At 45.2% G+C, this 27,785-nt stretch overlaps 1 protein-coding gene across 3 annotated transcripts in view; it reads left to right on the top strand.

Annotated features, from left to right (window-relative positions):
- The window catches only part of WDFY1 (WD repeat and FYVE domain containing 1), a 55,377-nt gene that overhangs the window by 20,228 nt on the left and 7,364 nt on the right, over nucleotides 1-27,785 (top strand). For all 3 annotated transcript variants that reach the window (XM_045030197.1, XM_045030198.1, XM_045030199.1), the window contains 7 exons: nucleotides 1,372-1,522; nucleotides 8,067-8,179; nucleotides 16,861-16,987; nucleotides 18,936-19,041; nucleotides 22,811-22,912; nucleotides 23,804-23,934; nucleotides 24,761-24,869. In XM_045030197.1, coding sequence (XP_044886132.1) covers nucleotides 1,372-1,522; nucleotides 8,067-8,179; nucleotides 16,861-16,987; nucleotides 18,936-19,041; nucleotides 22,811-22,912; nucleotides 23,804-23,934; nucleotides 24,761-24,869 — 839 coding nt within the window. The remainder of the gene's footprint in view (nucleotides 1-1,371; nucleotides 1,523-8,066; nucleotides 8,180-16,860; nucleotides 16,988-18,935; nucleotides 19,042-22,810; nucleotides 22,913-23,803; nucleotides 23,935-24,760; nucleotides 24,870-27,785) is intronic.

Raw genomic sequence — 27,785 nt, 5'->3', positions numbered from 1 at the left:
TGCAAAGTTGCTGGCTTCATTGTGATGTAGTTGGCTCTGGAGAACATTCCTTCTGAAAAGCTTTAATTTCAGAGCCGAAGAAAACAAAACCCTCTAACGTAGTTTGACCCAAATCTTTTAGACGTTTGTGGGTGGGAGATGGTTGCTGCAACATTTGCAGTGTGAAGATCATCACAGTTGGGAGCTAGTAATCCCCAAAGAATTGAGAGTGTAGGAGCTATATTAAAACCTCACATAACTGTAAGCTAATGTGCTGAATGTCTCTAACTCTGGTTATATTGTTCAGCACTGAACAGTGGTAATACATTTGTGGATGCTTTAATCTGCAGATGACTTTGGTTTCTAAAGGGGAGGAAACTGATACACTACTAGTGTCTAATATAAGGGGGAGGGGGAAGTCTGCTCTTTTTAAATACAGTTTGCTGGGATTATCCTAATAGAGGATAGTACTTATGTAGGTGCAATAATTAGGCCAAAATGCCTGTTACTAAACACTGGTGCTCTTAAGTCTTAGTTCAAGTAGTAAGAATTGAGTAATGCAGCAAGAATGAAATCATACAAGATCCCCATTCAGCAGGTATCTCTGGCAGTAGAGGGGACTACTCTATTAAAACTAATGTTGATGAAAGATGCAAGCTTCTTTCCAGGCATTATTTAGTATTCCTTCTAAAGAATGTACAGCCAAATTCAGTCACTACTATTCCATAGTTATTAATTAATAACTTGATGATGTACAGAAGACTTTGTACTGAAGGCCAAAAATATAGGAAAACAAAATACAGCTTGTCTTATGACTTCCTGTTGTCCTCTAATGGAAAAGGGTTTTCTTGTTTAAAAGAGAGACCTTGTTTTTAAAAGCTACAAAAGCCCCTTTATCCTAAAAGCAGATGACTTTACATTTCAGTCCAAAAGAAGTATCTCTAATACACTCTCCCCCTATATTCTTTCTTTCACTTCTGTCTCATCTACATCTTCTTACTTAATTAAATGATCTCAGCACTGTACAGAGTGCTCTCACTGGAGTTCAGTTGCCAACATGCACTCAAAGGAGAGGAACCTTCCCATTTCTATGTGAGGGAAATCACTAAATTAAAGGAAGATTCAAATGAGCTGACTTCTTTTTCTGACATGCCTGGTTCATTAAAGGCCAATCACTGAGATAGAAAATGCAAAATAAATTGAGAACTCTGCTAACCTTATCAAACTTTGAGGCTGCAGTAAGTGTGACAGTGAAGGTAAAATTATTTCTTCCTGCAATTATTACATTTTTTCCTGGTAACACTTTCAACCTGTGTTTCTAACTGTATAACTGAAGATTTGATTGAAGTATTTCTATCTGAAGTGCTCGGATCCTTTGCTTTATTTCCACAGCTCATCAGAATCGGGTGTCGGCTGTCATTTTCTGCCTGGGAGCAGAGTGGGTTATCAGTACTGGCCATGACAAGTGTGTCAGCTGGATGTGCACCAGGAGTGGGAATATGCTGGGAAGACATTACTTCACTTCTTGGGCTTCATGTTTACAGTATCCATCTGTAATAGTCTGATACGGGGGCCGTGCCCTCTCAGGGGCCGCCGGGAGCCAGGCCGCCTCACTACACGGCCCCAAGTCAGTCCTTGGGTTCTGAAGGTCTCGGGTTCTGCCCCTCAGGCAGGGGCTAAACAAAAGGCACACGGTCACTGCAATGCCCCAGCCCTCGGTCAGGGCTGGGCAGCAAACCAGTTCTAAGCTCCGGTTCTTGCAGCCGGAGCTGAGCAAACACCAAGTCAATAAGCCCTAACCCTAGCTCCGGGCGGGGCAGCACACAAGAGTCCAGGGGCTCAGATCCTGTCTGCAGGCTGAGCACCCATACAGTCAATACGCTAAGCCCCGGCCCTCAATCAGGGCGGGGCACCAAACACTTAGCGCTAGGTTTAGGGCTCCGGTCCTTGCCCCAGGGGCGGGGCAGTAGCACTAGTCTCAGAGCTCAGGTCCTTACTTTAGGAGCTGAGCAGTAATAACCAAGTCAGGAAGCCCAGGCCCTTAGTCAGGGCGGGGCAACACACGAGTCCAGGGGGGCTCAGGTCCTTGCAGCAGGAGCTGAGCCCTAACAAAGTCAGGAAGCCCAGGCCCTTAGTCAGGGCGGGGCAGCAACACAGCAGTTCTAGGCTCAGGGCCTTACAGCAGGGGCTGAGCAGCAATGATAGTTCAGGGCTCAGGTCCTTACAGCAGGGGCTGAGCAGCAATAGTCAGTAAGCCCCAGCCCTAGGTCAGGGTGGGGCAACAAACAATAGTCCCAGGGGCTCAGGTCCTTGTCTCAGGAGCTCTGAGCCACAGCAGGTAAGTGCAGGCTTCTCTGCCTGAACGCGGGTAGGAGGGGGAGTCTGCCACCCGTGAGTGGGGTGGCAGGGGGGACACAGGCCCACCCACTCCACTGTGTCCCAGCCCGGGGCCCTCACAGCGGCGTGGATCCGCTGCAGTCAGTGGGGATCCTGGCCGCAACACACTGACATGGGCACGTCAGTGCCCTCAGCCGGACAGGGGTCGGCTACCCCCGGGCTACACTCCATTTCCCCCTCCTCGGGTACCTGCTTGCCGCTGGGGTCCCACACCATGGGCTCCTCGGCGTGCTGAAGGCGGTCTAGGTCGGGCTGCTCCGCCGGACTCGGGTCAGGGGGATGCTCGGGCCGCTCCTCGGGGTACCGGGCTCGGGGCAGGCTCGGCCAGTCCACCTCGGGGTACCTGGCTCGAGGGAGGCTCGGTCGGTCCGCATCCGGGTACCTGGCTTGGGGCAGGCTCGGTCCGTCCGCATCCGGGTACCTGGCTTGGGGCAGGCTCGGTCCGTCCGTGTCCGGGTACCTGGCTTGGGGCAGGCTCGGTCCGTCCGTGTCCGGGTACCTGGCTCGGGGCAGGCTTGGTCCGGCAGGAGCCTGCTCAGGAGCGTCCGTCCTCTCCGGCCGCTGGGCTCCAACTGAGCGCTGGGGCTGGGCTTTTATACTTTCTGTCCCGCCCCTTGACTTCCGGGGGGCAGGAACAGGTGGCGGCAGCTCCGCCCACTGGGGTGGCTGCTCTGGTTCCTCTCTCTCAGGGGCCGCCGGGAGCCAGGCCGCCTCACTACACCATCCAAAATGATCACATTACTAACAAATCACAAGACAAAATTTTATCATTACAAAATCCACTGCAGTTTAGTTAGCATAGAAAGTATTAAATTAATGCTAAACTACACTTGGAAAAATCCAATTGCATCTTGTGATGATAGATATAGATTTTTTTTTTTCGGTGTATTTTTTTCACTTACTTGAATTCTTAAGAGTTCACAATCTACAATAGCTCCCCCCAGGTAATAGTATAAATTAGTATGGTTCTACTGTTCAGGGTCTTTAAAATGCATAGCTTCTAGCTTACAAAATTACAAGAATACATCCTAAAGATACTGAAACTTCTGTTCTTTGGTTTCTCTCCACAATTCTTCAGTTTCTTGCTATTCTGTTTATCCAGGTCATTCTTTCTTCAAAGAAACATTTTTAATTCGAAAGACAATCTACAAATGCTCATATGATTGGCCTCCTATACGCACTTAAAAATTGGGATTAAACTGAATTCTTAATAATTGAACAGAAACAGATATTTTATGGTATGCAGATTAGATTAAAAAAGATGGAAATACATGGCATCTTGTGTGCTTTCAGTGCATAACTTAAGTATCTTAAGCAGGAATTCAATATGCAACACAAAGTACGAGCGTTGTCAGTTTAATAGTGTTATATTCATCTGCATTTAAGTGTGTGTGAAGTTAAAAGCCATCTGCTATGTCTCTCCAAGTTAAGGCCTGGGGTGTGTGTACATTAGAAATGTAAGTTGACCTGTATTAGATTGACTTACAGCCACCGCAGTAATTACTGCAGTGGTGCATCCAGACTACCCTCCTTGTGTCAGTGGTGCATGTCCTCACCAGAAGCGCTTCCACTGACCTAAGAGGCCAAATGTGGGGAGCTGAGAGACTGGACTCTCATCCCCTTTGGCAGCTTCCTGCCAGGACCCCAGCTGCCCCACCAGCTCCCTGTGGTCCCAGTGGGCTGCCCCTCCACCTCCTTGCCCCAGGAGTGGGGGAAGCTTTCGGCTGTGAAATTGACAAGGCTGACAGGCTCCCAGCTGGGGTGTTGTGGGGGCTGATGTGAAATTGACAAGACAGCCAACAGCCGATGTAAAGGACATAATGTCTACATAGACGCGATGCCGACATAAGCCTTTCACCTCTTGTGGAGGTGAAGTAGTTATGTTGGTATAGTAGCGTACTTTGGCAGGAGGAAGGCTGTAGTGAAGACACTGATATAATTAGGTTGACATAAGCTGTTTTATGTCAACATAACTGTGTAGCGTAGACCAGCCCTCAATCTATATCCCAGAATAATTCTCACAAGATAGATATTCTATGGGATGTAGTTCTCTACACATCAGCCCCTACCCAGCTCCTTTCATTAGGGCTATTTCATGTCTCGTTAGTATATGCCATATTTTCCGCAATCAATTCAGATTTAGCGAATCAGAACATAGAGAAAAGAATGAACTGGTTGATCTTATGGTTCTTTCTTCCTTTCTCTTCTCTCCGTTCCACAGTCAGTGTTCCCTACTGTGTATTTTCTAGTCTTCTGCCCGGGACAGCTTTAAAATTCCAAAGTGACAGGCTTGGAAGCCTGTTCCTCTGCTTAGTGGATCTTGTTGGAAAGCTTTTCCTGATGTTAAGCCTCAAGGTTTCCTTTCATTACTCCTAAAGATAGGCCATTGTGTTGTACTTGGTGACTCTTCTCTCCACGATTGCAGACTGATGTGCCAATCTCCTTTGCCAAACTACATATCTTTTTATCCTACCAAGTCTGTTAATTCCTCCAGCTTCCTGATCATGTTTGTTGATCTCTTCTAGACTCCATTTTGTCTGTTACCAGGTTCTGGGAATAAAATGCTTAGGTGGGAACATAATTCATAAGCTGCGTAGCCAGGGCTGTTTATAAAGGGGGTCTAATATCTTTTGATGTAACTGTATCCTCAGTTTAAAACTAAAGTGTATCTTTTTTGGTGCTTAATATACTGCAAGCTCGTATCGGATTTCTTGTCCCTTGGATATTTTAACATTCCTGGTTTTGTTCCTTTTATTGAGTAGTTCTTTTCCCATATCTGTATTAATTTACATGTTTCCAAGCTGGATCTCATTTATTCCTTTCTGCCTGTCTACAATCTTTCAAGGTTCCTTTGTCTTATTGTTCTGCCTTCACTGATGTTAATTTGTCACAGTTTAAATTTCAAGAGGTCACTAATGTGCTATTAACTTTCTTCAAGATCACTAATTATCTGGACCCCCACATTCATGGGCTCCCTGGAATTTGCTCTCCTGCCACAAATTTCTTTCCCAAAAAGGAACTCTGGATGCTAATGTTTTCTCTATCGTGATGTGATGGTAAACACTTCATATAAAATGTCAGGTTAATTTTAGTGTCTTTCATCCTGGTGGTTTCCAAAGTGCTTGCAAACTTGTCTGATGTACAGATAATATAGTCATCACTGCAGTCACCTCCCATCATGAATGTGGCAACCCTAAACAGCTTAGCCCGTGACTGGTAGGTATCCAGTTGAATCTGCAAGGGAATGTAAGGGTTTACAGAAGTGTTCTTATACAGAGGCAATGTGGTGTCTGTGGAAGGGTCACATGACCCTCCCCAAAACACTGGGTGAAGGCCAGAAGCTGAGGAGACGAAGAGGCAGGGCCCTAGCCGGAAGGGAAGAGATGGAGCCAGAGCCTCTCCTCTTCCAGCCCCCTCTTCTGGCCACGCTGCCTGGTGCAGCATGCAGTGGCTGCACTCTCCCAGGCAGCCTTCAGCCACGCTGCTTGCCTGGGACAGCCCAGGCAGGCAGCATGGCCGGAGGCTGCCTGGGAGAGTGCATTAGTGGCTCCACACATGCCAGGGGGACTGGAGCAGAGCTCCCCCTCTCCCCGCCAGGGGGATGGGGAAAGCATGGGGCCCCTGGACTGAGGGCAGGGCAGGGGCAAGTCACATGGGGTAGGGTCGTGTGTGGAGGTGGGGACAGGTCACATGGGGAGGTCACGTGTCCCCTTTGTGTCCCTCCCACTAGTTGCCTCACTCCTCTTAAAAATGGTAGCCCTCTAGCAGTATAGTTCCCCAAACCATGTGCTAAGGGATTGCTTCTATACCAAACAGAAAAGAATGCTTCATGTGGAATTGCTGACACTGCTTTGAAGCATGTTTTGTTTTGAGGTCTATGCACTGATTTGGCCTACCACACTTAACTTGCAAGACACAATACTAAAAACTGAAAGTAGCTTTGTCTTCCTGCATTTGTGTTTTCTTGGCAATGCTCTGTTTTACACCAGTCTCCAAGTAAGGTATGTTGACATAACAGTACAGAACTGTGCATAATAAGTGCTCATTACAAGATCTGTTCACAAAACAATCCAGTATTCTCCTCCCCCAACCCCTGAGTTCTCATCCATAAGCATCTGATGGAAACTCTGGTCACTAACTAATCCTCAGTCATTTCAGATTGCCCCAAGGAAAGGGGGAAATTTAGAATACTTTGTTTTTAACAGAAAATGTTTTATTTAGCTGTCCATGGCATGGCCTCTATTTTCTTCAAAGGAAATTGCTTCCTGTCAACACATTGTGTGCTTGAATCATTAACAATGGGGAGCAAGTGACCAGCTTGTCAGTATATGCGCTTGAATATTCAGCACAGTTGTTAAAAGCTTCTCTGATGCATGAGTTAATCTTTTTTCAAAAGCTTATACAAATATAAAATATTACGGAGTAGATGTTCCTTGGTGTAGTGTCTGATTAAACAATGTATTATAATTAAACTTATATAATGGACGCCTAGACTTCAGGATGAAATAATGCTGATAAATCTGAGATCTTGCAGTTGGCAGCCTATCTGTATAGGCTTCTCAGGTGCAGGATTGTTTATCTTCAGATGCTCAGATTCTTAAACCCCTCATGTTTGTTAACAAGACATTGGAAGCACCCTATTGTGGTGACAATTTTTTAGTTATACTGTACTTCTTTCTACACAGTAAACCCCTCTTAGTTACCTCTTGTCTTTTGGTGGTGGGGTCAGCAGAGAGCGAACAATAAGCCTATCTCAGGGACTGGGGAAGTCCCTTTCAGGAATAGGTGGTGCCAGCTGTTTTCTGGATGGAGCAATACCAGCTGCTCTTCAGGCACCACTTCTTATGAATAGTAAAACTTTTGAAAAGGAACTTTTATGTTTGCCATATATTATCTTGATCATTCAGCTTACATTACAAAACAGAGGGAGGGAAAGGATTTATCCACTTATGTTGTAAGGTCTCTGGGGCAGGGACAGGCTCTTATTTTTGTACAATGCCACACAAAGGGCCTTTATATCACCCTAATCAGGACTGAAGTATTACTGGAATACAAATAATGCACATAGGAGGTCAGTAGATACCTGCCATGGAAAGTAGGGCTAATTAGAATTTCCAGATACTCCTGAGAGACAGTTCTGGCTTCCCTCAGGCCCTTCCATAGCAACAACACTCTCTCTCCTATTTTTCCCCTTTCCTTACCTGAAGTAAACAAGTGATTTCTGATCCTGTTTATCATTACATCTGAATATAAAGTACCTTATGTAGGCAAGACTCTGTTCCATGAGTTCTCCTGCACTTTCAGGTAAGTTAAAAGTGGATTATTGATCTGTCTCTAAGTCTCCAGTCTAGTTCATAAAATATTTTGCCTCCTCTTGAGTTTCAGGAACATCCTTAATTGAAGGTTCAATTATTCTTGCACTTTTTAAACTTCTGGTGAAAGCAGAGCTGAACACTTAAAAAAAAAAAAAAAAACCCTTTGTGTCAACGTTTGTTTCCTTGTTTACAGGTTTGTATTACATCAGCACTCTAGTATTTGTTTATGGGCCACTAAAGATCTTTCCAGTATGGTTTCTGTTGGTTGTTGCTTTAACCTGTTTGTTTTTTAGTCATGCTGGCAGAGTATTTTTGCTGTAAAGAGAAGCAAGGGAGACTGAGGACAGTTGGTGGTATTCCTTGACTTGTGTTCAGATATGACATTGAAACCCAGCATGCCTTTGTTGGGGACTACTCCGGACAAATCACGCTGCTGAAGCTTGAACAGAACACATGCACGGTTATCACAACGCTCAAAGGGCATGAAGGTAAACTAACTTCCCCGGCTAATTCAGTCTCTGGTAATACAACTTTCTATCAGCAGATGGGAAATGTAATCAAGAGCAGGTTCTGACATAAGCTATCAAGTTGATTGCCTGTCACCACTTGCTGAACAAAGTTCTTCCTTTATACAGAGAAGTTACCAACAAAACTCGTATCTTTAAATTAGCAGGATATTTAAGTAGCTAAGAACTCTGCTTGTTTCATAGGGAACTCTGGGCTGTGGGCTGCTACGGATGACGTTGCCGTCATCCTAGGCACCAGTTATAGAGCATGAGCTTCAAAGTAACTGCCTTGAATGGTGCATATGTATATGCATAGCCCACCTTACAAGATGGGTCACCTTTCAAAATGTCAGCCTATATTCATTAATGTGAAGGAATGGCTCCATCTTAGTGTCTAGAATGTTACCAGTTTAAGGCAAGTGTGTCTCGTACATGTTTGTACAGTGTTCAACATTGTTATCACCGCATATTTTAATCAAATGTAAGAAAACTTTGCAGTTATCTAGAGGAGTTTGTGAATTATGGGATAAATTCTAGAGTTTATGCATTAGACCTAGCTTCATATCTTAAGGTGTTAGCAGAATTGCATAAAGCCTGTGTAATTGAGTTAACTAATCCTTGTAACCTGATGTATGGCACAATATGTGCAGAGTTAGGTTTTGGCTCAGCTTTGCCTGACTCAGCCGTATTTAAGATGTATAGATATTATGATGGTTGATATAGATTCTTAGGTGTTTATCTAGTATTGTGTGTCACGGGTTTGGTGTCAGACTCCCTTGGCACTGTCACCTGACATGCTGAAGTTACCTCTGAGCCCGTTTTCCCTGCCAGCTTGGGACTTCCAGAATCCTGCCTTGTTAAGACAGACACTCTAGCCTGCTGCAACACAGACCCAGATTTGGGCCACGCTCCAAAGTTGCAGACTTACCCAAAAACTGCTCAGCAGGTTTCCTGCTTCAGACACCCAGCTCCCAATGGGATCCAAACCTCAAATAAATCCATTTTACTCTGTATAAAGCTTATACAGGGTAAACTCATAAATTGTCTGCCCTCCATAACACTAACCTAACTCAGTTTAATGGGACTAAATTGGGGGGCCCAGATTATCTTCATCCAAGAACTTTAAAGGAACTGGCACATGAAATTGCAAGCCTATTAGCAAGAAGGGGTTATACCGTATGACTGGAGAATTGCTAACATAGTTCCTATTTTTAAGAGGTTGGGGGGGAGGGAAGTGATCCGGGTAACTGCAGACCTGTTAGTTTGACATCTGTAGTATGCAAGGTCTTGGAAAAAATTTTCAAGGAGAAAGTAGTTAAGGACATGGAGGTCAATGGTAATTAGGACAAAATACAACATGGTTTTACAAAAGGTATAGGTACTAATCTTCTTTGAGAAGGTAACAGATCTTTTTTTAGATGAAAGGAAGCACAGTGGATCTAATTTACCTCAATTTCAGTAAGGCATTTGATACAATCCCACATGGGGAATTAGCTAAATTGGAAAAGATGGGGATCAATATGAAAATTGAAAGGTGGATAAGGAACTGATTAAAGGGGAGACTACAATGGGTCATACTGAATGGTGAACTGTCAAGCTGGAGGGAGGTTACTAGTGGAGTTCCTCAGGGATCGGTTTTGGGACCAATCTTATTTAATCTTTTTATTACCAACCTTGGCACAAAAAGTAGGAATGCGCTAATAAAGTTTGCGGATGACACAAAGCTGGGAGGTATTGCCAATACAGAGAAGGACCGGGATATCATACAGGAAGATCTGGGTGACATTGCAAAATGGAATAATAGTAATAGGATGAAATGTAATAGTGAAAAATGGAAGGTCATGCATGGATTAATAACAAGAATTTTTGTTATAAGCTGGGGGCGCATCAGTTGGCAGTAACAGAAGAGAAGAAGGACCTCGGAGTATTAGTTGATCATAGGATGACTGAGCCGCCAATGTGATATGGCCGTGAAAAAAGATAATGTGGTCTTGGGATGCATCAGGCAAGGTATTTCCAGTAGAGAGAGTACCATTATACAAGGCACTGGGGAGACCAGACCTGCACATAATATTCCAGATGAGGTCTTCCATGTTTAATAAGGATGAATTCAAACTGGAACAGGTACAGAGAAGGGCTACTAGAATGATCCAAGGAATGGAAAACCTGTCTTATGAAAGGAGACTGAAAGAGCTTGGCTTGCTCAGCCTAACCAAAAGAAGGCTGAGGGGAGATATGATTGCTCACTATAAATATATCAGAGGAATAAATACCAGGGAGGGAGAGGAATTATTTAAACTTCAGTACCAATGTGGACACAAGAACAAATGGATATAAACTGTCCATCAGGAAGTTTTAGACTTGAAATTAGATGAAGGTTTCTAACCATCAGAGGAGTGAAGTTCTGGAACAGCCTTCCAAGGGGAGCAGTGGGAGCAAAAGACACATCTAGCTTCAAGACTAAGCTTGATAAGTTTATGGAGGGGATGGTATGATGGGATAGCCTAATTTTGGCAATTAATTGATCTTTGACTATTAGCAGTAAATATGCCCAATGGCCTGTGATAGAATGTTGGAGGGGTAATCTGAGTTCCTACAGAGAATTCTTTCCTGGGTGTCTAGCTGGTGAGTCTTGCCCACATGCTTAGGGTTTAGTTGATTGCCATATTTGGGGTTGGGAAGGAATTTTCCTCCAGGGCAGATTACCAGAGGCCCTGGGGGTTTTTCGCCTTCCTCTTCAGCATGGGGCACAGCTCACTTGCTGGAGGATTCTCTGTACCTTGAAGTCTTTAAACCACGGTTTGAGGACTTCAGTAACTCAGACATAGGTTAAGGGTTTGATACAGGAGTTGGTGGGTGAGATTCTGTGGCCTGCGTTGTGCAGGAGGTCAGACTAGACCAGGGGCCGGCAACCTTTCAGAAGTGGTGTTCCGAGTCTTCATTTATTCACTATTACTTAAGGTTTCGCATGCCGGTAATACATTTTAACGTTTTTAGAAGGTCTCTATAAGTTTATAAACTATTGTATGTAAAGGAAACAAGTTTTCTTTTAAATGTTTAAGCTTCATTTAAAATGAATTTAAAGTGCAGATCTTTTCAGTTTAGTGCAGTGGTTCTTAACTTGGGGTGCATGCACCCCCTGGGGCAGGGCTGGTGCAAGGATATTATGCACCCTAGGCGAAATTTCCACCTTGTGCCCCCTCCCCACCCACCCCACATCGGTTCATTGAGGGGCAGATCGCAATGAGCCTTTATAGACCCCAGGGGCCATCCATGACCAGGAGCTGCTCTCCAGACCAGGTTCCCCCCTCCCTGCCCCCCTGAACTCCCCTGGAGGGTGCACAGCCCCCCGCGAGCCTTCCCTACCCCACCCAGGTGGCCCCCACCCTGAGTCCACTCACTGGCTTTGCCAGGCTTGGGCCGCTGCAGCAGCTCAGCAGGGAGGAGCCACCTTGCAGAGGCACCGGAGAGCCAATGTGTCTCGCTTGCAGCAGCAGTGAGCCCCAGCCATGGAGGAGCTGGTGGGGTCCAAGGAGGGCAGCAGTCCTGCAAAGGCGGCAGCACCGCTAGCAGGGAGCAGCTGTGCCCCCCCTCCCCCCCTCGGGGGGCTCCTGCAGGCTGTAGTGGATGTTTGTGGGCACCAGCCCCCAGGCACACACACGCACACCCCCCCACCCCGGCTTCCCCTCTCGCCTAGGATTACCATATTTCAACAATCAAAAAAGAGGGGAGAGCCCTGCCGTAGCCCCGCCCCCATCCACTCCCTCCCACTTCCCACCCCGATTGCCCTGGTCAGACCCCCCAGCTCCCCCCTGCTCCTTGTCCCCTGACTGCCCCAACCCTTATCCATTCCCTGCCCCCTGAAAGGACCCCCAGAACTCCTGACCCATCCAACCCCTGCTCCCTGACTGCCCCCCAGGACTCCCCTTACCAGGCCCATGCCGATCAGACGCTGGGTCCACGTGGAGCGAAACTCCACGTGGAGTGCTGTGAGGCAGCAGGAGGAGGGAGCTGCGGGAGGGGCAGTGGCGGCGGCAGCTCAAACTTCCGGGAGCTGCAGAACCCAAGTGCGGATGCATGTGGGTGGCGGTCCCCCCGCACCCCCTAGCTCCCTTCTTGCCGTGCTCTGCAGCTCCTGGGAGTGAGAGCTGCTGCTGCCGCCCCTCCTGCAGCAGGCTCAGCGCCCCGCACCCCAGCAGCTCACGCTCCTGGGAGCCGCAGAACCTGAGCGTGGTGAGGTGGGAACCGGGGGGCGCGCCCGCCACTCAGTCTCTGCCGGCCTGGGGTTCTGTTCACTCAGCTGGCCGTGTGCTGAGTGGGGCCGGCGGCTGGGACCCCAGCTAGCAGTCGTGTGCGAGGCAAAATCAGCTCACGTGCCAAAGGTGGCATACATGCTGTAGGTTGCCGACCCCTGGACTAGACTATCATCATGGTCCCTTCTGACCTTGAAGTCTATGATTCTATGATACAGAGAGATGCACTACATTCTTTACCAATCCAAAGCACTCTATTAAGATCCGCTTGGTCACCCCACTCTGTTACCAAAAGGTCAGCTGTATGGACTCTCCCCTCCAGGAGATTTGACCCCCAGTCTTCCCTTACAATATAATCCACAGGTTAGGGGTCTGGCATTTCAGATTCCGATCCTTCGCCCTTGTCCTGGGGAAATGCCTTCCTACAAAAGGTGGGCAGACCATCCTCTCCCCCCTCACCTTCTGTCTGGACTTCCCTCTCTGGGTTCCCCCCTGAGGCAGACACCCCTGTGTTCCCCAAAAGGGAAGGTGACCCTGATCCAGCTGTGGGCTCACAGCTACAGCTATGACAGAGACACTTCCCTGGCCAGCAAACTCTCTTCTCCCCTCGCCCCCCCCTCCCCCCGCTCCCTCTCAGGTTGGGCTAGCTTCCAGTTACAGAGCCCTTGGGGTCTGTTCCCACCACAATGGTCATCAGGACCCCAACTTCTATCTCTGGGATACATGTCTCTGTGCACCCTAGGACCAGGCCTGTCCCCTGCTGAACTACAACTTCCTGGCAGTCAGCAGCTGGGAGATGATCACAGGACAGGAGCTGGCTCTATCCAGCCCTTTCCACAGGGACCTGCCTTGAGCCCTGGGGCTACAGGAACTGGTCATGACCATCCCTGCCCCCAATGGCCCATTTTCCACAGCTACTGAGGAATTAAAGAGACACTCTCTCCTATTTCCCCAGCAGCACATGTGACTTTACCCTCCCCTCTGGGGCTTTCAGCACAAGATTCCTTCTTGCTGCTAACAAACCCTGGGACAGATTCTGCCATATCAAGTCATTCCCCAGTAGAAACGGTGCAAAATTGTGTGCCACCGCTGCAACAGTCAGTTCAGCCTGCAAATCACCAGTTTCTATGTGTACCTTAGCTAAAGGTGCAAGGACCTTATAACCTCCCAACAATTCTAATTCTGCCATTTTTCCTGGTAACAAATCCTTCTCATGGATCAGGTTCCTCCTGACCACAGAAATCTCTGCACCAGGGAAGGTGGAACAGTGAAAATAAGATGATTATTTTACAGAATTCTTTGCCAAGCTAAATGAGTGTCATTTGAATTAACTCTGCTACTTAATGAGTGTACTGTGAATTAGGGCTTGGCTACACTTACAAATTTGCAGCGCTGCAGCAGGGTGTGAAAACACACCCTCTCCAGCGCTGCAAATTGCGGCGCTGCAAAGCGCCAGTGTAGTCAAAGCCCCAGCGCTGTCCGTTGTTCCCCACGGGGAGGTGGAGTACGGACAGCGCTGGGAGAGCTTTCTCCCAGCGCTGGCGCTTTGACTACACTTAGCGCTTCAAAGCGCTGCCGCGGCAGCGCTTTGAAGTGTAAGTGTAGCCAAAGCTTTCGTCTATTGTATTCTGTTGATACTTAAAATTCAGTGAGCTATAAAATACTAAGTCAAAGCAGATTTTCAAGTGTCTCTTTTCTATGTAGCTTGCATGTCATATAAACAGATGACTTGATGCCATACTGAATTGTTCTTAGCACTCATGTTCCCTCAGTGGGTCTGCTATTGCTGAGGCCTTGTTGAAACCCATGCTGACAGTTTAATTACATTGGTTTAAAATCATCCCTTTAATTAAACTCGTCAAAGCCCAGGTGGGACTCTTTGGTTCAAGAGTAGCTTATTTCGGTTTAGTGTGATGGAAAGAAAACTGGTTTAAACCAAAATAAGTGTCCACGCAGCCTTTTGTATTGATTTAAAACAGCACCTTTAGGCCTTGTTGCACCAGTCTGAGAACTTGATTTAATATCTGCATTCTGTGAAAGAATCTTGTTGCTCTGTAAGACAGGGTCCCAGGTGCAGGAGATTTCAAAGGTGGCTGCTTTAACTAAGCTTTGTTTCTTTCCCTCACTTCCTCCTTACAACTCTTTAGCAATTCACTACAATTGAATAGTAAACATGCACCAAAACAGCATGTTGGCTTCCAAGGTGGTCTGTGTCTGGGCATAAGTACTTATTACTTTTCTTAATATCCATGTAAATGTTTTCAAAGGGGTCAGTATGTGTGTGTGTTTTGGTTTAAAAAAAAAAAATTCTGTGCAGCCCATGCAAATCTTACTGCTATTAATTATAAGAGCCAGAAAGGAGAGGATTGATTTGAGGCTGTAATTAATCTGAAAACAAGATGAATATCAGTTGAGGTAGTGGCAGAAAAGATATCACTTGAACAGTGGAAGGATGCTGTATAAAACTACACATCTCTAAAGGAAGGAATAGAATATTGCATCCAGTAACTTGATATAACTTCATATTCTCTTGGTACATTTAAAGCAGCCCTTATTGGTCTTTCAGAAAGTCCAGTTTTGTTGAAGGTTTAAAACAAGGATGGGCAAACTTTTTGGCCTGAGGGCCACATCTGAGTATGGAAATTGTATGTATGGTGGGCCATGAATGCTAACAAAATTGGGGGTTGGGGTGCAGGAGGGGGGTAAGGGCTCTGGCTGGGGGTGTGGGATCTAGGGTGGGGCCAGAAATGAGGAGTTCAGGGTGCGGGAGGGGGTTCTGGGCTGGTGCAGGGGGTTATGGGGTGGGAGTGAGGGCTCCCTCTGGGGGGTGTTCTGGGCTGGGACTGAGGGGTTTGGAGGGGGGTCAGGGCTGGGGGTGGGAGGTGGGAGGTGGTCAGGGGGTGCAGGCTCCAGGTAGTGCTTACCGGAAGTAGCAGCATGTCCCCCTCCGGCTCTTACACGGAGGCGTGGTGATGGCCAGGCGGCTCTGCGCGGTGCATGGTCTGCAGGTCCTGCCCCTGCAGCTTCCATTGGCTATGGTTCCCGGCCAATGAGAGCTGCAGAGCCGGTGCTTGGGGCGGGCCAGCGTGCAAAACCCCCTGGCTGCCTTTCACGTAGGAGATGGAGTGGGGACATGATGCTGCTGCTTCTAGGAGCTGCGTGGAGCGGGTCAAGCCCCCAGCCCTGCTTGCTGGCTGGAGCTCGAGGAACGGATCAAAAGGTTTGACAGGCTGGATGTGGGCTGTAGTTTTCCCAGACTGGTTTAAAATAAATCACCACCTGAATAGTGTAATTCTACTTTTTTTTTTTTTCCCCCATTTTTTTTGGATGAGAGAGTGGTGGCCTAATGTAGTACCATGTATTCTGTGTTCAGTAATTACAAAGCCAGTGTGTTACGCTGAAGGGCTCTTTAATAAGGAGTATGAAACACATACAAGAATATCTTTGTAAAAACCAACAGAGCGCATAAATTTTGCCCTGCAATGTGTTTGTCATGTGACTGACTGCCATTAAAATATTTGGAATAAACTGTCGGAGCACAACTATATTCAGAGCTAATTACATAAGAGGTCAGTGTATAATGACTGATATCACTTGTATTCCTCTCAACTGCTAATTGTATGCATTATTGTATTGTTAACATATTGGTATTATGAACAAATTGCTGCCTGATCGATTCAGTTGTCACAATGACTATTTTCACCTTACAAAGAGCCCAGTAAGGAATGGTATTAAACACAATTATTAGGCTGCTGATATACATATACACCTCTACCCTGATATAACGCTGTCCTCAGGAGCCAAAAACATCTTACCGCGTTATATTGAATTTGCTTTGATCTGCCGGAGTGCGCAGTCCTCCCCTCCCCCTCCCCCCCCCCCCCAGCTCTGCTTTACCATGTTATGTCCGAATTCATGTTATATCGGGCCACTTTATATTGGGTAGAGGTGTACTTGAGGAAGCTGTTAACCTAATTCATAGCCATCTTGTTAGAAAACCAAAGTAATTGCTTAGCTTCTTGTCTTGTTCTTTATTAAACGTTAGTATTTACATTTGTCTTTCAAACAAAAATGGCTTTAGTGTTATATGAAAACCTGAACTTTCCTGTGACTGTTTAACCAACAATGAGCATTTTAGAAATATGCATTAGTCCTACCAAACCAAATTATCCCATTGCTTGCTATCCTTTGTCTCTTAAAGTTTGATTGTCCAACTGATGATAGTTCAATGACTTTAAACTGTTAGGCTGCGTTTCTTTACTAACTATGCTCTTAGGAGAGTCACAATGGGGACTATCACCTTTGATCTTACTGAAGCATGAATGAAGAGCTGTGAATGAGCTCCAAAGTTTCTCTCTCCTAGTCCAATAAAAGATTACCTCATCTATTTATTTATTTTTTTTTTTAAAGGAAGTGTTGCTTCCCTGTGGTGGGATCCTGTTCAACGGCTACTCTTCTCTGGAGCATCTGATCACAGCATTATTCTGTGGGATATTGGTGGAAGGAAAGGCCGAACACTGCTGCTTCAGGGCCATCAGTATGTAGCAGTGACTTGCTGTTTAATTTTTTTCCAAATACTTAACTAGTTTGTGGGGTTTCAGAAAAAGTAAATGTGACAAGCTCCCAAGTATTGTGAATAGGAACTAGACAAGATAGCATATTTCAGAGCTCTCTGAAGATGGTGATGAATGGGGACTGGGGGGAACAAATCTCAGAGCAGCATTCCTGTCATGGCTATGACTTCAATGTGGGAAGTGAGATCAGAATAAAAATAGTTCCCAGAATAAAGAGGTGGGTGAAAGTACTATGACTACCCTTGTTTACAGTGTTGTAGCTGTGTTCCATCTAATATTGGGAGTTTTTGCTGCATGGAGGTCAAGTCCCACTGCTATAATGTACCCTTCATGAGGATGCTTGTGCAGGAAGGGAGTGGAAATGTACAATGACATCTGCATAGTAGCGTGAATATGTACAATCCTTTGTTCTAATGCTTCCTCTTCATCTTAGACACCAGTAATGAAATCACAGAATTATTTTATTGGCGTAGTTAGTATTTTTAAAGTATCTATGCTGACTTCCTGTACTTCTCGCAAGTGCACATGAATTCCCACTCCTCTGTGCATTGACATGCAACTATTCTCTTTTACATATTGGCTACAATAGTGTAATTTGACACCTATGTTACTGGAGGATCTTCCACTGCTTCTTTCACTCCTCCATCATGTATCCTGTTGGGAAGTTTGTGTGTCAACTATTAGTTTTTCTTGTTTAATCTCACACTGGACGATGGTGGTGGAGTTTTTACAAAGTGTGGGGAAAATCATTCCATTTCAAAAGCAGTGTTTTTTCTTTCTGAACTGAAAACTGGAAACAGTGAAAATTCAGTGCGTGACTAAAAGCATGGAGATCCACAACAGATTTCTATTCTGCATAGCTATATCAAAAATAGATTCTTGGGTGGTTTTTTTTTTCTGTAAGTCAGTTTTCCTCCTTGAAGAAAGTCTATATGAGTGAATACCATGCTTAAAGGAAACAGGAACTTGTGGATGGGGAAGAGATTAAGACATTGAATCACAATAACTAGGCTTGGCAGGATTAGATTTTTATTGGTAAATGCCAATTTCTGCCACACACACACACATGCACCCCCCCAATGAAAAAATAATTCCCTTGGTAATAAAAAAAAATTTACAAGGAAGCAGCATTTTTTGTACTTTGCCTGAAAACTTGCTAGTTTGACTTAGAAGATATTTACCTCATTTATTTGACATGTGATGTTGATTTCTTTGAACAGTTAAAGCTTTATAACATTTTAAATCAACATCTACTGTTAAATAATTATTCTGACCAGCCTGTGGTCTGACTCCTCCATGATTTCCTGCAACTGAAAAAACATAAATGGATGAAAATAAATATTTATCTTTTAAATTGAATTCTGCCAACCATGACGACTCATATATCAGCAAAAGGGTTTCCAATTGAATCTTTAAGGACCTAATTCCTTCATGACTATTTTCTCACAGTTGTCTCCTAATAAGTTGGTATTCTGTTGACTTGTGAGTGTGGATGAAGAAGGGCGTGTTTGCAGTTCTGCTCAGTTCAGATATCTGTCACCTGAGATGCATTCCATTTGTTGTTACGCTTCACTAGCAGAACACTGACATGATGCTATATCTTCAACTTACAGGTCAAACCTGCTGCTTCCTATGCTAACACTTTGTTCTATAGCAGCTACTTCTGTGCTGAGATAACACTTGACAATGAGGGTACCAAGTCCTGCTTCTAAACTTTGATTCTCCGTTTCAAGCACTTTAGGTTGCCACTTAGTGGTCTTGCTTTAAAATGTTCTACAGCTGACAATGCCTTGCTATTGACATTGTTTTCAGCTTTCCAGGTGACTCTTAACAAGTCTGGGTTTGAATTTTTAGGGATGTTGCTTTTGCTTAAATGTTTGAAAGAATAAATAGTGTCCACTTTGTTTACAGTGACAAGGTGCAGGCCATTTGTTACATTCAGCTGACGCGGCAACTGGTCTCATGTTCAGCTGATGGAGGAATTGCTGTTTGGAATATGGATATCAGCAGAGAAGAGGTAAGCGCAAATGCTAGGTCAAAGGATCTGGTACTGCCACTTGGTGAACTCTGCAAGGGCTATGCTTTCCAGCTGCTTCTGTCCTAGATCAGGGCACCTCAAGTTAATCAAGCATTGGTAACTGGCCAGGAATCAGATCTCAGTGCCTCAGCTTCCATGAAGAGTATCAGATTACCATAAAGATAAGGGCATCCAAAGTGACAAAATCCACAAAGACTGCAGAGCATTGTTCAGTGCAAGCCTGGCCATGTGGACGAAGGTGAAGCTTTGCATGTTGAAACCAAGTCCTCACAGACCACACTTCCATTTTAAAGACAAGGATGGACCACATAATAGATCTGTGCCATGCTTGACCTAAAGGTACACCCTCTCCACATCTGTTCTAGTTAATATAGTTGGAAAGAATCCTGTAGGGTCCTACAAGAGGCAACACCCTGTTGCAGACTGTGTATTGAATTCCCTGTTGGGTTATGCAGACTTGACAAAACATTTGCTCTTTTTGTCTCAGTAAAATGGTACTGTAGTTTTACCTTCCCCTCTCCTCAAAACGAATATTAAAAGTATAGAAGTCACTCACCGAGTAGCCAGATTTTTAAGGAGCCCTTGATTACTAAATATAAGTGACGTACATTGAAATATTGTTTAGGCAAGGCTTGAGACCCTGTTCTGTGTTAAATGTTGTTCACTTTATTGTGAAATAAAGTGCTATAGAAAAAAATCTATGTAGCCTGTGAAGCTGTAGTTTCTTGCCACCAGTACATTAATGCTGTCAGGCCAACCAAAAAATGGCTTGGTAATAGACTGCTCTTACTGCTTTTTCTCTGCACACCCTGTTTTCTTTGCAAGGATCTTCAAAGCCACAAGCACTGTTTTCATTATACATATTGTGGTAGCACCTAGGAGCCCATGTTGGAACAGAAGCCCCAGTGCTAGGTGCTGTACAAAGGGAACAAAAGTGACTGCTCCTGAGTGCTAAACAAAGGGCTTGCCTACACGATGAGATGTAGTGCATTGGTGTAGTCCTGTTGATATCAGCGTGCATGAGAACTTCTAAGGTCCATGCAGGTCAGTTAGTGCATGACATGCTGGTGCACAGTAGAATCTACACCTCTAGCTGGTGTGCACTAATGCACAGCGTGGACAAGCCCATAGATTCCTTTTCCTCCAGAATCTGTTAACCAGTTCAGGATCGATGTAGGGCCATGTCTACACTACCATTTTTTGTCAGTATAACTTCTTTGGCTCATGGGTGTGAAAAAAACACACCCCAAGAGATATAATTTACACTGGCAGAAGCACCGGTGTGGACAGTGCTATGCTGGTGGAAGAGCTTCTCCCACCAACCTAACTACTGCTGCTCATGGAGGTGGGGTTTTTTATGTCCATGGAAGAGCTCTCTTGCATCAGCATAGAGCGGCTATACGAGTGATCATACAGCAGCACAGCTGCATTGGTACAGCTGTGCCACTGTAAGCTCGCTAGTGTAGACGTGGCCTTAGTCACTACATGGTGCTGTGATAGAGCTAAATACACTGCCTCTGATGATTCCTCTAGAGCAGTGGTTCCCAAACTTGTTCTGATGCTTGTGCAGGGAAAGCCCCTGGCGGGCTGGGCCGGGCTTTGTACCTGACGTGTCCGCAGGTTCGGTCAATCGCAGCTCCCAGTGGCTGCGGTTCGCTGCTCCAGGCCAACAGGATCCACTGGAAGCGGCGCAGGCTGAGGGACGTACTGGCCGCCACTTCCAGCAGCTCCCATTGGCCTGGAGCAGCGAACCGCAGCTGCTGGGAGCCGCGACTGACGGAACCTGCAGACGTGTCAGATACACAAACCGGCTTGGCCCGCCAGGGGCTTTCCCTGCACAAGAGTCAGAACAAGTTTGAGAAACACTGCTCTAGAGCAGTGAGGAGATGATGATTTTATGGAGCTTATGTTTTTTTGTTTACCAAGTTAAAGATCAAAGTATAGACTAGACAGTCTTTATGCACTAGAGCTTTTTAGACCCTTGTTGACAGCCTGGTGAGGAAATTCCCAAAACTAGGGGCATAGATTTTTAGTGGGAGTTTAGATTAAACTTTGGTAGTTTTTAATGTTCTATCCATTGGTTTATCTATTTTCTGCCATTAAATGGAGATTGAGAAATGAGAAACAGAAGCAACTGAACCAATAGTGGAAACCCGAATGGGCAGGAGATGAAAACAATGGTCCCTGAACTGTTATCACATCATTATTGAAATGGAGACAGTCTTTCATTTTGACTGGATCAATACACACACTCTCTCTCGCGCGCGCCCCTCCATTTGTCAACTATCCTGGGTAATTAAGAATTTGCTACTCTCCTTTTATTGATGCATCTGTTGTAGGAAGGTCCACCAATGTGATAGAAAAGGGAATGTTAGTGGATATCACTTACTGTTTAGTCTATTGGGGAGATGGAGCGTTATAGAATGTGGAGAGACCGTGATTCAGCAGTCAGTGTGGGTAGTCAAGGTTATTCTGAAATTTGAGATGGGAAGTGAGTCACCATAGAACAATTTCTTTTTCTGTTCTCTTGGGCATAAGTCACAACACTGCAGTGGTGTGGAATTTAAGGGAGTTAAACTAACCTTGAACTAGCTTCCGGGGTAAATGATCCTTATCAGATGTTGGGAATATTTACCCAAAACATAAGGAGATGCCCTAAAATGATTATTATGTATTGTCCCACAAATATACCTTACTAAAAAGTGCAAGTATTAACTTCAGAGTTATGCTTTGAATACTTTCCTATAGCACAGTAATATCTGAGAATGTTAGTACTACTTAGCATGTCTATAGCTCACATCATCCAGAGAGCCCGGTAGAGTCAAGCATCATTTCCAGATAGGGAAGCAGAGGCCCATACTTACTTGGAGTGAGGGCAAGTTGGTAGGTGGGATGCAGCTGATAAAAGTTTTCTCTTAATTACTTCAAAGGCTGCAGCCCCAGGAAAAGGACATGATGAGAGAGAGCTGCTGAGGGAGTAATTGATTCACTATAGAGTTTCTGTATCTAAGGCTTTGGCTACACTTGCATTTCAAAGCGCTGCCGCGGCAGCGCTGCCACGGCAGCGCTTTGAAGCGCTAAGTGTAATCAAAGCGCCAGCGCTGGGAGAAAACTCTCCCAGCGCTGTCCGTACTCCACTTCCCTGTGGGGAATAACGGACAGCGCTGGGAGCGCGGCTCCCAGCGCTGGGGCTTTGACTACACTGGCGCTTTGTAGCGCCGCAATTTGCAGCGCTGCAGAGGGTGTGTTTTCACACCCTGCTGCAGCGCTGCAAATTTGTAAGTGTAGCCAAGCCCTCAGATTACTTTACTTTATAGCCATTCAGAATCATCCTGGCAGCAAGACCGAGGGATCTACAACTCCTGCAGCAATCTAGTAAATCAGATGCATCTTAGCTGGTTTTCTCATTAGGGCAGTAACAAGAAATGCTGTGGGGTAAAAACTGTGAGAGAGTACAGAGATCTTGGTAACTATAATTATGATTCTGTCTTCTGCACACAGCTCAGCACTGAATTCTCAGATTGCTTTTTGAGTGTGGCCAACCTTCGCACTGAATGTAAAGCAAGTCAGGTTTTCTTTTGTATTGTTTGTAATGTCCATAGCTGACAGAGAGGCCTCCTCTTGATAGTTATTTAAATTTCACTGTACATCTATCTTCATTTAAAAACAAAAATGAAAACCTGAGCTGTTCATAACCTTGTTGATTTGAATATGTGCTAAGAGTATTTATTTCTCCCTTCCCCGCTAGGCTCCTCAGTGGTTAGAAAGTGATTCTTGCCAGAAATGTGAACAGCCTTTCTTCTGGAATATAAAGCAGATGTGGGACACAAAGACACTAGGGTTGAGACAGGTGAGGATGTGGCTGTAAATCACTCATGGTGGTGCTGTTTGTTGTTTAGTGAATTTGGTGTCAGTGTTCTATTATTATACCCAACCTCTTCTTCCGTACTTCTAAACTTCAACTCCAATCTGTCTTTGAAAAGAAAAAAATGAGTAGAAAGACGTAATATAAAGCTGTAGAGGTCATTGGTGTCTTCACTGCTGGCAAAGTATTGTGAATAAGGAAGTCTCAACTTGGTGCTGAGAAGTTACCAAGTGCAGTAAAGAAAAGCATTAAACTGGGTTGTCCTGTGGGGAATAATGGGGTTAAAAGAAACTAAAACCTGTTTTGAGCACAAGTGTGCATGTAAAAGAGAGCTACAGTTAGTAAACACCGAATGCACAAACTGGCCTAAGAGCTTATACTGGCAAATTACTACCAAAAACTACCAAAATGTTAGCCTTAAATTGAGCACCTTGTGGTGTGCTGAAGCACTAATGGCCTTGCCCTCCTTCAGTTATGCCAGTGTGTGAATCTCTTGGAAATGTTGAAAGGAACCTCCTAAATGTTCATGGGGAAATCCACTCACCCACCTACCCCCACACACACCCCTCTTGATGATAGTGAAGGCAAGAGTATAATGAACATCTTTCATTTGTAAGGCACTTGCCCTCAGATCTGTTGGAGAAAAGTGATGTAGAGTATATGGGTAAAATCCTGGCCCTATTGGAAGTCAATGGCAAAATTCCCAGGGGCTGGCGCATAACCCAGGGATTCTTGGTCCTTGGTTACAACTGGTTCTGAAAGTTAACTGTCATAGGAAGCTACATAATTTTTGGTCATCCCTCCTGTTGATTTGGGAGTTCTCAAGTAACACTTCATGTCTTGAAATGTCCATTTTATTTTAATTCTCCTGTGAAGCATCACTGCAGGAAATGTGGTCAAGCAGTGTGTGGCAAGTGCAGCACTAAGCGGTCCAGCTATCCAATCATGGGCTTTGAGTTCCAGGTCCGTGTCTGTGACTCTTGCTTTGAGTCAATCAAAGATGAAGAGTGAGTATGCTTAAAGATCTGATGTTGTTCCATTACTGACTTTATACACTAAAGGCTGAAACTTCTGGAGGAACCTTACTGGTGGCTTTAAGTTGTCTGTATATGTTTGATTACAACTCTGGCAGATGTGGCTCATCTGTTTGTAATCAGCCTTTTATTAAATGCCAGAAACTACATACCATATTTTTAATCAATGTGTAAATAAGCAAATCTCACTTATGTATCCGATACCTTCAAGTTCTAATATGCAGCCTTCTCACAGGAAAGAATATACATAAGGTACTAGCATGGAAAAATGATTAACCTCTATCTTTCACAAGGCAGCAAAGAACATTGATGCCTCACAGTCAGGTTAACTTGCTTGTATTACATTGGTGGTTCTTTTGGGGCTGCTTTGCACACATTTTGAAGGGAGGGGCAGGCAGAAGAGGGACATCAGGCACTTGCTTAATCTAGTAACCAGTACAGCTGGATGAAAAGTTGAGAAGCTTGTTGGAAAATAGACTTTACAGCTGTTAAATGTTAGCAGCAAAGAACTGTATTCTTCTCTACCATGTTCCTGTTTTCCTTTGTGCTGTGTTGAAGGACTTCCACAAATCAAGTGGGAGCCCAGGTAAGCACGTGTCACTTCTGTAACTAGTGTACTCTGGGCAGAGCTTACTGATTATTTCATTGTCATGTAGGTAGGCAATGTTGTCAGGTTTGACTTACTAGCTTTTCAGAAATTTCCTTGTAAATGCTTTATTTTGTATTGCTGCAATGACATCATCTGGTTTTAATGTCTATTAGATGGATTTTAAACAAACTGTTTGTTTTCTTTTGCTAGTCGTACTTCCCTGGCAACCTTTCATGAAGGAAAACACAACATTTCCCACATGTCTATGGACATTTCTAGGGGACTAATGGTGACCTGTGGGAGTGATCGGATTGTGAAGGTAGGATTAGTCTACAGGTTACATAACTCACTCTTTTACTTTGGGTTTTACAATATTAATAGTTTATGCACTCGGTCAGTTAAGGTGACACTTTGTCTTTCCTAGTGGTTGCAAACACTTAATCAAGCTGACAACTTCATGCTTTGTGGACAGCAAGAGTTAAGCCTGAGTCAAAAACTTAGTAGTATTTAATTATTGTAGTGAAGGACAAAGACTTTCTAATAATCGATCCCACTACTGTCATTCCGCCAATGTGGTGAATATGCAGGAAATCCCCATGAATTAAAAGCACTGTTTGTATAGTTTGAGTAGCAGCATCTGTAAAGCACCATACAATAAGGAGATATGGTCCCTGCTCCCAAGGAGTCTGAAATCGAAGGGTTCATTGAGCTTCAGTCTCATTGAAGCTCAATGGGGAACTATTCATGTCATAGAGGTTTGAAGGACTTTCCCTAAATTATGATTGACCATGTGCAAAACAAATGAACTAAGTATGAAGTTTCTATAGATAACTGGGCTCTTCACAGACCCCAAGAGGGATGGATCAGAGTTCTCTATAATCAGTGATTTCATAGAGGTCATCCAGTCTTAAGCCTGGTCTACACTAGGCGTTTAAACCGGTTTTAGGAGCGTAAAACCGATTTAACGCCACACCCGTCCACACTGAGAGGCCCTTTATATTGATATAAAGGGCTCTTTAAACCGGTTTCTGTACTCCTCCCTAACGAGAGGAGTAGCGCTAGTATCGGTATTACCATATCGGATTAGGTTTAGTGTGGCCGCAAATCGACAGTATTGACCTCCGGGCGGTATCCCACAGTGCACCACTGACCGCTCTGGACAGCAATCTGAACTCGGATGTAGTGGCCAGGTAGACAGGAAAAGCCCCGCGAACTTTTGAATATTTCCTGTTTGCCCAGCGTGGAGCTCCGATCAGCACGGGTGGCGATGCAGTCCGAAATCAAAAAAATAAAATAAAAAAAGAGCTCCAGCATGGACCATGCGGATGTGATCGCAGTAAGGTCAGGCAAATCTGTTCTATCAGCGCTCCGTTACAGAAGACGAAATTCAAAATCATTTTTAAAAAATCTCCAGACAGACGCCATAGCAGGGACTCAGCGCACTGCTGCGTGACAAGCGTAACGGAAAGCCAAAGAATCAAATGGACGCTCATGGACTGGAGGACTCAAGCTATCCCACAGTTCCTGCAGTATCCGAAAAGCATTTGCATTCTTGGCTGAGCTCCAAATGCTTCTAGGGTCAAAAACAGTGTCCGCGGTGGGTCAGGGCATAGCTCAGCAATTTACGCACCCCCCCGACCCACCCCCAGAAGTGAAAGGGAAAACAATCCTCTCGACTCTTTTACATGTCACCCTATCTTTACTGAATGCTGCAGATAGACGCGATGCTGCAGCACTCAACACCAACATCCTTGCTCCCCCCCCTCCCCCCCCGCCATGGGTGGCTGATGGTGCAATACGACTGATACCCATCGTCATCATCAGCCTATTGGCATATGGGGCAGTGCAAAAGGACTGGTAACCATGCCGACTAGCATCCGTTAGGTCGATCAAGGGCGCCTGGCCCTAATTTTTCCTGGTAGATGGTGCAGTATGGCTGGTAACCGTCCTCATCATAGCAACAGGGGGCTGAGCTCCATCAGCCCCCACCCTTCATGTGTAAAGAAAAGATTCAATTGCCCCTGGACTAGCAGCGCAATGCTGGGCTCCTCTCCTCCACACTTCTTAATGTCCTGTCTGGACTATCATAGCAGCTGGAGGCTGCCTTCCACTCATTTCTCACTAACAAGTCAGTGTGTCTTATTCCTGCATTCTTTATTACTTCATCACACAAGTGGGGGGACAATGCTACGGTAGCCCAGGAAGGCTGGGGGAAGAATGGAATCAACAGGTGGGGTTGTTGCAGGAGCACCCCCTGTGAATAGCATACAGCTCATAATTTCAGCTGGATCTGACACAGAGCAGCTGTGCTCTCTGGTTCTATGATACAGTGGTTCTCTAGTACACTTGCCCAAATTCTAGACAGGACTGATTCTATTTTTAGATACCAAAAAGGAGGGATTGACTCAGGGAGTCATTCCCAATTTTGGCTTTTGCGCCCCTGGCTAAGAGCAGCCAGGGGCACTTATGACAGCAACAGATGGTGCAGTGCAAAAGGACTGGTAACCATGATCATCTTTTTACCAATTTATGGATTGGTAGATGGTACAGTATGGCTGGTAACCATCTCTGCTGTCATGCAAAAGCAAAAGCATGCTGCTGTGTAACGCTGCTGAATCGCCTCTGTCAGCAGCATCTAGTACATATACGGTGACAGTCACAAAAGGCAAAACAGGCTCCATGATTGCCATGCTATGGCATCTGCCAGGGCAATCCAGGGAAAACGGGCTTGAAATGATTGTCTGCCGTTGCTTTCCCAGAGGAAGGAGTGACTGACGACATTTACCCAGAACCACCCGCGACAATGATTTTTGCCCCGTCAGGCACTGGGATCTCAACCCGGAAATTCCAAGGGGTGGGGGAGGCTGCGGGAACTATGGGATAGCTACGGAATAGCTACCCACAGTGCAACGCTCCAGAAGTCGATGCTAGCCTCGGACCGTGGACGCACACCACTGATTTAATGTGTTTAGTGTGGCCACGCGCACTCGATTTTATACAATCTGTTTTACAAAACCGGTTTATGCAAATTCAGAATAGTCCCGTAGTGTAGACGTACCCTTAGTGAAACTGTGTTTTCAGTCTCCTCCTAATCTGATTAAGACATGAAATGAACTGCTATTTAGAGTCTGAGTCTTCCAAATGAGGAACTTAATCTCGGCTTCTCTTGCTGATAGCATACATTCAGCAAAAGGGTTTGTCAGCACATGCCCAAGGACTTGCATTTTAAAATGTT

This window comes from Mauremys mutica, chromosome 9 (assembly GCF_020497125.1).
Source record: "Mauremys mutica isolate MM-2020 ecotype Southern chromosome 9, ASM2049712v1, whole genome shotgun sequence".
Lineage (NCBI taxonomy): Eukaryota > Metazoa > Chordata > Testudines > Geoemydidae > Mauremys > Mauremys mutica.
This window is presented reverse-complemented; position numbering and strand designations above follow the sequence as displayed.